At 34.3% G+C, this 11,486-nt stretch overlaps 2 protein-coding genes across 4 annotated transcripts; one reads left to right on the top strand and one right to left on the bottom strand.

Moving 5' to 3' along the window:
• Nucleotides 1–820: 820 nt before the first annotated feature.
• Nucleotides 821–6,927, top strand: LOC141678537 (putative plant SNARE 12). The gene is made up of 10 exons (XM_074484885.1): nucleotides 821–1,162; nucleotides 2,306–2,398; nucleotides 3,276–3,369; nucleotides 3,786–3,823; nucleotides 5,161–5,258; nucleotides 5,726–5,805; nucleotides 5,881–5,937; nucleotides 6,035–6,127; nucleotides 6,210–6,284; nucleotides 6,475–6,927. The coding sequence occupies exons 1-10, from the start codon at nucleotides 1,083–1,085 to the stop codon at nucleotides 6,580–6,582; spliced, it is 816 nt and encodes a 271-aa protein (XP_074340986.1). The 5' UTR covers nucleotides 821–1,082; the 3' UTR covers nucleotides 6,583–6,927.
• A 207-nt stretch (nucleotides 6,928–7,134) lies between these two features.
• Nucleotides 7,135–11,451, bottom strand: LOC141676809 (putative sugar phosphate/phosphate translocator At1g48230). 3 transcript variants are annotated; one of them, XM_074482522.1, is made up of 11 exons: nucleotides 11,233–11,451; nucleotides 10,602–10,642; nucleotides 10,362–10,496; nucleotides 9,443–9,550; nucleotides 9,255–9,286; nucleotides 9,088–9,138; nucleotides 8,772–8,833; nucleotides 8,425–8,686; nucleotides 7,951–8,216; nucleotides 7,764–7,858; nucleotides 7,135–7,632 (listed from the first exon to the last, which is right to left on the bottom strand). In XM_074482522.1, exons 2-11 carry the CDS (start codon nucleotides 10,626–10,628, stop codon nucleotides 7,441–7,443), a joined length of 1,230 nt encoding a protein of 409 aa, XP_074338623.1. In that variant the 5' UTR covers nucleotides 10,629–10,642; nucleotides 11,233–11,451; the 3' UTR covers nucleotides 7,135–7,440. The 3 variants fall into 3 exon arrangements, with proteins under 3 accessions (XP_074338623.1, XP_074338624.1, XP_074338625.1); XM_074482523.1 differs by lacking the exon at nucleotides 10,602–10,642 and having other exon boundaries at nucleotides 10,362–10,560; XM_074482524.1 differs by lacking the exon at nucleotides 10,602–10,642.
• Between the last annotated feature and the right edge of the window lie 35 nt (nucleotides 11,452–11,486).

Below are 11,486 nucleotides of genomic sequence, written 5' to 3'. Positions count from 1 at the left end.
ACTAATCTTAATATCGTTATTCATATTTTATATCTTCTTATTTAAGCATAGAATCCTCTTAAAATGAAATATTGAAACAGTATACATAAATTTGATAATACTTGCATAAATTTAATATATTTTTTAAATACAAAATTGGCGTAATATTTTTCTTTTTTGAAAATAAAATTGGTGCATTTGCATGGTTAAGACATAAATTCAATGTAGAAAATGTAGAAATGTGTGTGTATTTACATTACAAATATCTGCATGCACGTGAGTGATGTGCTTGGCTTGGAATGGTGGGGTCACGTGATTGCTTTCGGAGTACTAACTAGTTTAGCCCGTTCGGCACGTTCAATTCGTTCGGCACAAACCTTTTAAGCACGCGCCTGTATCGTCTACTCTGCAACGCTCACAGCCTGTCAGCCACCCACTTACAATCCTATTTCTACACTTCTACGGTCCTGCAAGCTTGATTCGTGTAACTCGTATAAACCGCGAGCTGTACGCGAGTTCAATTATAGTGATTCGGCCCGTATTCGGCACGGCCCGATAAGTTAAACGTGTCGTTCACGAGTCGAAAGATAGGTAACCCGGCCCGCCAAAAAACCGGTCCGGCACGCACGGTCTGCCCGTTTGGCCAGCTCTAGCTGTATGTATGTAACATGAGATAAAGCACACGGTTATACATGCTCTATAATATATTATTACATCCGCACAAAATAATAATAATTTAAAACACAACTATTACCCTTTTATGATTTAAATTATTTAGTCAATAGAATTAACATTTTATAATCATTTATTAAAAGATTCTAACGGCTCTCGAGTTAATTAATCATACAAAACAAACGATGTGCAACCTGTAAAAGCATGCTCCCCCCTACACTATCTCTATTTCCACGCTTTATATACTTACACCTTTACACGCACTTCTTCTCTTTGGTTTCTCTTTTTGTTAATCAAAGCTACGGTTTTATCTGCAATTGAACATTAATTGATCTCAATTACGTTGATTTTGGATGGTTGTGAGTGGAATTTAGGGGTTTACAGACAAGTGTAGCTGTTTAATTGAAGATATAAGCAGCTTAATTGAAGCAATGTCGAGTTCAGATTTGCCTATGAGTCCTCAATTAGAGCAGATCCATGGTGAAATTCGTGACAATTTTCGTGCCCTTGCGTATGCCTCTTTTTTTGTCCCCCCCCCCTCTCTCTCTCTCCCTCCCTCCCTCTGAGATCACAAAGTTTTTGTAGTATTATCTCTCTCTCTCTCTCTCTCTCTCTCTCTCTCTCTCTCCCCCTCTCCCTCTCCCTCTCCCTCTCCCTCTCCCTCTCTCTCTCTCACACACACACATTGTGTTATATATTGTGAAAGGTGGATCTGGTAGTATTACTCTTCTAGTTAATACACAAGCAGTTTTAGACTTGTATGTAAAATATGTTTGCTTGTTAAGTGCAATTTATTGATTAATTAAGTGTTTAATAATTTATGATTTTTAAGTGCTCAGCCTATGTCATAAGGTTATATTGATTATGTTTAAGTCAAGCTACAAATAAAGCATCGACCTTATGCTATCAGTAGGCTCTCGGCTCTTGGCTCTAATGTTAACTTCTATTTCACCCAGCTGGATACTAGTCTTTGATAGATTGTCTCAAGTGTAGGTCTATTGTATTCGTTTAGTTGGATATTTGTTAAATGGGGCAAGTAGTGAAGTTCTTTTTATAATTTTGGTGTAAGCATGGGTGCATGTGAATTTGAGGTGTCTGAGGTGTAGTATTTTAAGTTAATCCCTGATGTATAGTATCCCCTTTTGGTTGCCTTGTATTTTTACTCAATCCGGTTCTTGTGATTACTACTGATGTCGTTTTTGATCAGTTGACAGTTGTTATATGACGTGATACTCACGTGAGGTTGGTAATTCACTCCTAGGTGTAACATTGTCATGGAAGTGTGCGTGCATGGGTGCATCACATGTCAAACACTCGTTTTAGTTTGTAAGCACAAAGTATATCTATCTTGGTGATGCAAATATTACTAATTGTAAGACAACTAAAATTTATAGGAATTTAGGTAGATGAGACAGCATAAAAAAAGGCAGCTATATGAAGTGAATACCTTTTACGTTAAATCAACTATTTAGTCTAGCCGTAAATTTCAAGTGATACTTGATGCTTTAATCTTTATGTTAGTTATTTACTCATTCCTCCAGGCTTTCCTGTACATATAACATATTTTTTCATAAATAACAATTATCTGATGGATCTTTCTCATTGCAACTAATGTTGACTTGTGTCATCTTATTTTGTTATATTGCTTGTGTAGTAATGGCTTCCAGAAGCTGGATAAGATTAAAGACTCCAATAGGCAAAGCAAGCAGCTGGAAGAACTTACCGGAAAGATGAGAGAATGTAAAAGGTCTGTATTCTGTTTCCCAGTTGTTTACATGTTATGTTGTTCAGTATTCTCAGGGTAAGTTCGTAGGACCATGAGACCATCATCCAGCAATATCACTTTGTTCTATATGCTGCTATATATTTAATTTGCCTAAAATTTAAGCTCAGTGTAAAAGTGACACCTTTCCATTGTTATTGGCTGTTCAGGGGCATTATATGGATTTAGTTGGGTTTGGGTTAGATAGTCATCTGGGCATTGTGTAAATAAATTACCCAAACAATGTGATCTTTATTATATATGGGTAAAAATAAGTCTAAGATGTGCGGTTTTAGGTTTAATTATATTCTTTTTTATGTTAATATTTTGTTGTAAAATTAAATATCACTATAGTGAATATATTATTGATATACAATCATGTATATAAGTTAAGTGCATATTTTTGTTTACTTTAAATGTATATTGGTATACATAATAGCATATGTAGGCAGGTGAATACGTGATATATGTGTGGACTATACGTAGCCATATGTATAAACAAATATAGACGTGAAATATATGCCTATACAAAGGTATGTACATAATTACATATACATGTATTGAATAAATTAATATAAATATTAAAAATAGGTATAAGCAAATTTATACCATCTCTGAAAAAATGAATCACCCAAAAATTACTACAGGCATGGTCGGGTCAGTATTTTGTGCGCATATTAATAAATGGGATATGCTTGGCATGCATAGTTTGTTGCCACCTCTAGTATGTACTTGCAGTCTGAACGAAGTTTGTGTTTGATTATACATTATGTGTGCATGTCATTTGCCTAGGAGCTGTCGAGACTTATACTTGTACTGCTTTTGAACAATTGTTAATAACGGAGCTGTAATTTGTATTCAGGTTAATTAAAGAGTTTGATCGTGAAATAAAGGATGAGGAGAGTCGAAACCCTCCCGAGGTTAACAAACAGCTTAATGATGAGAAGCAATCGATGGTAAGCTCTTTAAAAACCCATTAAACTGCAAGTTGCTTATTGTATAATATCAAATTGCTATTAATTATGATACTATGATTTAGTTATATTCTTTTGGCAATTTTATATGAAAATTATTAATTACCAATAACTTTTCTTGGAAAGTTAATCATGTCATTTTTTTCCATGTAAATAGTTCAGTTGTGCTAAGACCAAATTTGATTTATACGTATCCGAAGAAAGAATTTATGCATATGTTCAACAATTAAAGTATTTTAGCCTGGAAAAATTGAGGATTCAGAATTTGAATAGTAATGAACAAATTCTGCTTTGGAATTTAGAAATATGTGTTATTAAAACCTCCAATAAATATTAGCAATACAAGCTTTTCAACTGACTTGTATCTTCTTTTTCTTTTTGGTCCACTACCATTGTAGATCAAGGAGCTGAATTCTTATGTTGCCTTGAGGAAAACGTAAGTCCATTTACTGATTCTATTGTTTCTCAAGAAACCCAGACCTGCTCTATGAGCAAGTCACACTGGGTATGTTTGGTTCTTCAAGAAAGCAAGTTTAGAGTTATTACAATATCATATTATCAATTATCATTGAATGAATATGAGTAATTTATATACCAGCATGGTTTTTAATATGTACCGCCTTTTCTTGTTTAAATAAATCTTATTATCTAATATATCCTGATTCGCTTGTTATTGGGATAGTGTCTGTTGCTGGGCTTGTTATTGTGCGTCAAATACTATCCATCTTATCTGCATAGTACCTGTGAATCTGCAATTTAAATTTAGAAAAATATAGGCTCAGTGTTTCAGTCCTTCCGCGGGTATTGTCTTGTATTATTGTTGAAATTTAAATTATAATTATAAAAAAATCATAAAAAGAACACTGTAATTTAGATCATTTAGATCATCCCAGCGACTGGAAAATTCCAAATAGATTTTTTTAAGCAAGGGAAAACATGCAATGCAATATGTAAGCGAAGTTTCATGCTTCTATTAAGACATGATAAATACAATGAAGTTATAGCATGTGACAGAAGAACCTCTTGACCCCAATGATGACTGTACATTTATTTGATTGTGATCTACTGATCGGCATGTCATTGATTAGAGCTGGCAATTCGTTTGTTTTGTGTACTTTCGTGTCGTGTACTTTCGTGTTTCGTGTCATTAATATCTAACCTAAACCCGAACCCTTAAGGATTCGTTTCGTGTTCGTGTACGTTTCGTGTTCTGTTTTGTGTAGTTTAAAATTAATAATAAAGATAAAGATAAATATACCTTATAATTAAATATTAAGTTTTTACTAGTCCAATCTTGAGTCAATAAGTCATAAAAACTCAAGTGCGGTCAAGTCTTTTGAAATTTAAATTTAAATCTATTTTGTATCTTTATTTTGTAAAAATTATATTTTAAAATAATATTGTAAGATATATGTATTCATATAATTTAGATAAATTTATTTAGATATTTATTTATTTCGTGTATTTTCGTTCATGTCGCCCAAGGTATACCCAAAACCGACACTTAATTCATCCGTGTACTTTCGTGTTCGTGTACCAAAAATGTCGACCCAAATCCGTAATTTTCGTGTCATGTTATCGTGTCATGTACGAAATTGCCGGCTCTATCATTGATGCATAGTACAGTATTTTATTTGTGAAATGGTAATTAGAGACAATTTTCAGTCGTAGGGCATCGTTCAGTCAATAGTTGCATTCTCATTTTCATATTAGTCCTATTCATTTCATCTTTTAGATACACTTTCATCAAGTTTACATTTGATAACTGTGCAGGTATGTGAGCAGTCTTGGCAATAAGAGAGTTGAACTTTTTGATTCTGGAGTAGGTCCTAGTGAACCTACAGCTGAAGACAATGTTCAAATGGCGTCAAGTAAGATTGCTTTTTGAAGTAACAATATTATGTCTACATCTATATGGTAAATTGAAAGCAATATGCCCAAAAAATGAAATTAAAAAAAATTCTCAATGCAGTTATGATCGGTTATGTTGTTAAAAAAAATCCTCAATGCAGTCAATAGTTATCGTGATTCCAGTTCTTAAAATTTGTTCATTTGGTTTTTTAGTGCAGCATTCTTAAAGGCAAAATAAGTCGCTTAGCATTGGGCAGCATACATTTTTTTTTATCAACGCATTGATCATCTGAACATATAATAGTTTAGTTGGGTCTTAAAAAATGTCAATAGCCCAGCTGACCCGAACCATGCACACCCCTACTAGTTGCCTTGCATTGTAAGCCATGCCTGTTTATTCCTTGTTATGTGTCGAATATTCTGAACCTTATAGTTAATTTGTTGCATGTTTGGTTACAGTAGCTAACATGCATCAGCTGTTATGTAGCCATGTCAAACCAGGAGCTTATTAATGCTGGGAATAAGACAATGGATGAGACTGATCAGGCCATAGAACGTTCGAAACAGGTAAATTTGTTAGCTTATGATGTCCTGAATTGTTACTTGGAGTCGAGTCATTATCTAAGCTTTTAAGTCTCACAGGTGGTTCATCAAACAGTTGAAGTAGGAACTCAGACTGCTTCTACCTTGAAGGGACAGGTGAGTAGGCATACTAATACTCTGCAATCTACATAGCTATGTCATTTCCTAATTTTATTATGGACTCTGTGTAATCCCTGTTCTCAATTTTTGGCAGACCGACCAAATGGGGCGTATAGTTAATGAACTGGATACAATCCAGTTCTCTATCAAAAAGGCATCACAGCTTGTAAAGGAGATCGGTAGGCAGGTAGCAATTTCTTTTCCCATAGCAGATCACATCATCCTGATGCATATTATTTGCTACCGACCAACATTTAAACTTTTTTCAGGTGGCCACTGACAAGTGCATTATGCTTTTTCTATTTCTAATCGTCTGTGGTGTGGTTGCTGTAATTGTCGTAAAGGTAAATTTCTTAAAAATATTACATCTATTTATTAACACATGCGTAGGTCCATTATTGTTTATGTCAAGCATAGTATGGCAAGGGTTTCAAGTGTTCTTAAGCTTGCTTACATATCCTGCTACTTGTGCTTTTGCATATCATTACAAGTTGTTCAAATGCACAATGAAATTTGCCTTCTCTTCTAACACAGATTGTAAATCCCAACAACAAAGACATCAGGGACATCCCAGGATTGGCTCCCCCAGCTCCTACAGCGCGGAGACTTTTGTATTTGAAGAGCGGAAACTATCTAGTATAAATCATTTGTGACACAGAGGATGCTCTTCTACCGGCACATGGTTTTCTGACATTGCAAGAAGAGTAGAGATGGGAGCAACTGATGTGGCACCGTCTGGGATTATTTTCAACGTTACCCGAGATGAGATGTGAATATCCTGTGTGAATTTTTTTATATAAACCATTTTTTAGGTATGTTTCTATACTTTTTTTTGCACTGAACTGGAAGCCAAGATTCACTTTGTAAATTATTCCAAAGAATGTATTGCTAGAAAAACAACACTATTGCTGAATGTCATTCATACATCCCCTGCAATATTTTGTTCAAAATGAAGTGCAATCATAAATCGTGGCTTACACTTGAAAAGTATTTGCTTGGTTCTCAGTTGTCCATTTGCCTTATCTCGTTAAATTTTTGGATCAGTTCCAGATTTGCCTTGAATTCCTTCCTCCCATTTTCGCAATATTTGATTATTTTCATATGTTAATAGATCACAAGGGGTAGTTCTAGCCTATCAATAATTTTGTATATATGTTGAGTCATAGTTGTATAGTTCAAACATCAGGAAAAGAATGCAGCAAATCTGTGGCCAAGTAATACTGTAATAGTCATGTGTACTTGTGGCTGGAGGGAAAAATGTCAAGACATCGCTATGTATCTATGTTGGGAAGGTTACATATCTGATGAAGCTGCTGTTGCAGCCTTTGAACTACACAAGTAATTAAATAGGCATGATTTGTCCAACAAGTTTTTGTGCATGGCTCATGGAGAGACAATGACGCTCTAGCCTCTAGCATTCTGCAACCTGTATAACATTACACTCCAGTGCCTCATATTAGCAAGCAAAATATAGTCTGATGTTAGTCAATCTATTTGCCATTATAGTGAGGCATCTCGGCTGCTTAGCTGCGTGCGTCCAATATGAGACAATCTTGATGACGAAATTAGAGGTGACTCTAGATCGACATTTTGATCGGAAACAGAGTTAAGTCCTCTGCTAGTTCTTCCGGTATCCATATTGCTGTTATCTGCTGTATATATATCATACAACTTTTTCTCCAACTTCCACTCCTGGAACAAAAAACACAGATGTTACTAAGCAATTGGTCTCAACATACATCAAGCAGATACTTAAATTTCCAAACAAAGAGAAATGAACAATAATAAGCAGCCCTAAGATATCATCTAATTCATCGACTAACCTTTGTATTTCTTTCCTGAATATCTTCGAGAGAAAGTTGAGATGTATGAGATTCCTTAATTTTAATATAGTTGTACATGACTACGCCACATAGTGCTGCAAAAAGCAAGAGATAAGAGTTTAAGCTCAAGGCGTTCTACAATGTTAACGAAATTATTTTTGGCGTTTTCAATTAATAGACAAAGTACCTATTGCATATCCAGTGATGTTCAGTCCACTTATAGTGGACTCTGGAAATATTATGGTTGAAAGGCCGATTAGTATCCAGTCCTTCAGAACACCAGCAACTCGGAAGGTCACTGCTCCAGTTCTACCGATCACTAGGAATATTGAAAAATTTAACGCCAAAGCACACATTGCATTGGATAAAAAGATCCAATAGTTAAACTGAATCTGTGGAACTTCCATCCCTGGCTGCTCCAAGAAGTACCATGGTATAAACAAAAACGCAAAACTGCAAATCATTAATATGCAAGTCAATGATTGTGTAACAGTCCTTTCAGGCATACTACAAACAGTATTATGAGAACATGGTAGTGTCATAATAAAAATTGATCATATGAGCAGCTTTGAAGGATCAGTATTTAGCATAACATTTCCACTGTTTATAACAATAATCACTTAATAATACATAGAGATTTTTTAAAAAGAACAAAACTTGCCTGCATGGAGCTATGTAGTATAAACTTGTAATGGGATTTAGAGTTAAACCCTTCTTTTGCAGAAGGACTTGTGTTAGAACTAGCCTCAGAGCTTCTGCAAAGATCCCTGTAACCTGGTAAGTCGTACCAATCACATTAAAATGGATTTCCCCGTATGAGGAGATGACAACTCCAGCACTGACCAGCATCATGTTTAAGAATACGTCCCATCTTAACTTATCAGTGCCACACAAAACAGCCACAAAAAGTGTCGCTACTGGCACTGTAAAACCCAGAATTTAAAATTAAAAACTATCCATCACACTTGTTTGTTTAAGTAAATTTACATGAAATTAAGTGTGTCATACTCAAGGCTTTGAGCATCTGAATGAAGGCCACGGATATATGCAAAAAAGCAGTGTTACCAAACCTGTCGCAAGAGAACAAGTGCAAGTAAATGTTATTGATTGTGAGACCGAATAAGAAAGTTTTTTATTATTAAATCTCGCAATTTCCTGCCATTTGGTAATATAAAGGATCCAGGACAGATTATTTTCAGACTGCTGTAACATCCGGTCACCTTCAACTTCTTTTGTTGTTTTACAATTCTCTCTTGCTAAAATTCGTAATGTTAATATTATGATGAATTGATGATAGGATCTATACAACTGCTTGAGTGCTTACCAAAGACTTGATGCAAAGAAGGCACTTATTGGAACCACACATGTCGCGTATCTGAGTCATCAATCAAAAACCATGCAAAAAGAATAAATATCTTACCTGCTAACATTAAAAGAGAGTTGAAAAAAATACTACTATAGGTTTTTTCGAACAATAAAAGTATGTCTTACATTTCAAATGTCATTTTTACAGGTGACACAACCTGTCAAAATGTCAAGAGGATAACTTAGACTCGCACTAAATTACAGATCACAAGGAAACAACACAAATCTGAGAACAATATCCTCTTGATATTCAAGGCAAAAGAAACATGCAGATTTCAGGAACTGAATCTTTTGATACCACAAAAAAGTAATACCTTAAAAACACGAATGAGAAAGAATGCTACAGCTCCAGAAAATCCCATATGAATCATGGTAAGTGTTATTGGAAATGGAAAATTGAAGTACTTGGGAGAGAGAACCCACTGCAACAAAAATTTGTCAGTAATAAAAGGTTGGTGATTGATCTCCATTTCTCCATGATACAAATGCGAAGAAGGTACACTTAATTTCCGGTTTTGGGCGGTGATCATGTAGCTTTTATACCATAGTTAGGAAAGACAATTTTATATCAGATAATATAATTAAGGTACTTAGGGAAGAAAATTAGCTGCAAGAAGATTTCATCAGATAGTAAAGGTCGCTTATTGATCTTCATAATAAAAAAGCAAAAAAGGTACACTACGATTCCAGTTACCATGTCGATCACATTAGCTTTTATATCAGAGTTATTAATGACAATCAGGCTTGCAACAGAAAAAGGTCACTACCCACCAATTGATATCAGGGTAGCGAAATAAGCTATTATCCATGTTAAAAGTTTAACTATTAATTAATTTTCTTTCTGTTTTTCCGTAGAGCATTGCATATACAGAAAAATATGGTCACAGAATAATAATAATAGTAGTAAAGAAAAAGGTCAACACCCACCAAAGAAGAGTAAAAAAGGAGAGGCTTTTAGTATCTACAATATGTTTCCTTGAATTAAGCTTGAAAGAGGTATAACATGCTTCATTCACAATCACATCGAGTATTTTCCATAAAAGAAGTCCAGATTCTACCTATAACTATTAACTACTACTAATCAGACTCTTTCCTCGTTTCCTGGCATGCTTATTGTATCGTTTAAAACACAGATTTCTCTTTAAAGGTTTACAAAATTTCGAATCCAGAGCAGAAGTGATCAAATAGTAATATATTGAGCCAAAAACAAGTTATAAAAATAAAGTGCATTACCTTGTTGTACAATATAACTCCAGATGAGAGCACAATGTAGATTAGCAGGTACAGATAGGTAAAAAGAATTGACTTGTTTACCATCATCTTGTTGGTTTCTTCAACAAGTGTATCACAAACAGTTTCCAAAGACTCCTATACCATTCAAATTAGCTTTCTCAAAATTCACCAAAATCCAAATAGTGTCTATCCCTGATATCTTTAATCAAGAAATTCATGCAATTAATTAGTAGCGGAAACCTGTATGATATCCAAAGAATTCAGCATTCACTAGACATCTACTGCAATGCATACAAAATGTCAAACTCAAGAACACATTCATTGACAAGTACTAGCTAGATTTCAAATTTTACAACTCCAAACATAAAAAAAAAAAAAAAAAAAGTGATAGCATTTAAACAGTATGTGCCTTTTGACATTTATCTAATTACGCAACAAAAGCCTCAATGCTGAAGAAACAAGTCCAAACCTCTCAACATGGGGATTTTACAATTGAGAAGACTGATATTCCAATGTATGTTTAACTACCAAACAATAGAAGAAAGTTTTGTAATCTTCACATTCATTTACATATCAAGAACAAATCTTAATGGCAAAAAAACAAAATGGGCAAAAATCCAAGTAACAAAACAGTACTAGAATCATAACTTTACACTCAAAAAACAACAATAAAGAAACAAAGTAGTACTAGCATTCTTGAAAGTACATTAAACTGACTTTGCTGGATCTACGTGAAACAGAACTTAAGTTTTGTTGATCTCAAAGCACATAAAAATCTTGAATCACAACACTAATAAAAGCAAGTACATTGTAAAAATAAATCATGATTAATAAAATCTAGCAAACATAAGTAAAAAACACTCATCTTTACCTTAAAAATAATAAAGGGTCAAACCCACCATCAAATCTTGCTAGAAAAAATAAAGGAGGTGATCTTCAATGATATAGATACATTGTGTGTACATATAATAAGAAAATGTAGTACTAAAGAGGAGAGCCTGAGCAGTAATAAATGAGTAGAAAATATAGAAGTAGGAAGACTTAAGGAGGAATAAATGTCTGAAGAGAGAGGTGTGGAATGTAAGAAAAAAGAAAAGGGTGAAAATGAGACTGTATCTATGAGAC

The sequence above is a fragment of the Apium graveolens genome, chromosome 8, assembly GCF_009905375.1.
Source record: "Apium graveolens cultivar Ventura chromosome 8, ASM990537v1, whole genome shotgun sequence".
NCBI lineage: Eukaryota > Viridiplantae > Streptophyta > Magnoliopsida > Apiales > Apiaceae > Apium > Apium graveolens.
The sequence above is the reverse complement of the archived record's forward strand: the minus strand, read 5'-3'. Positions and strand labels throughout refer to the sequence as shown.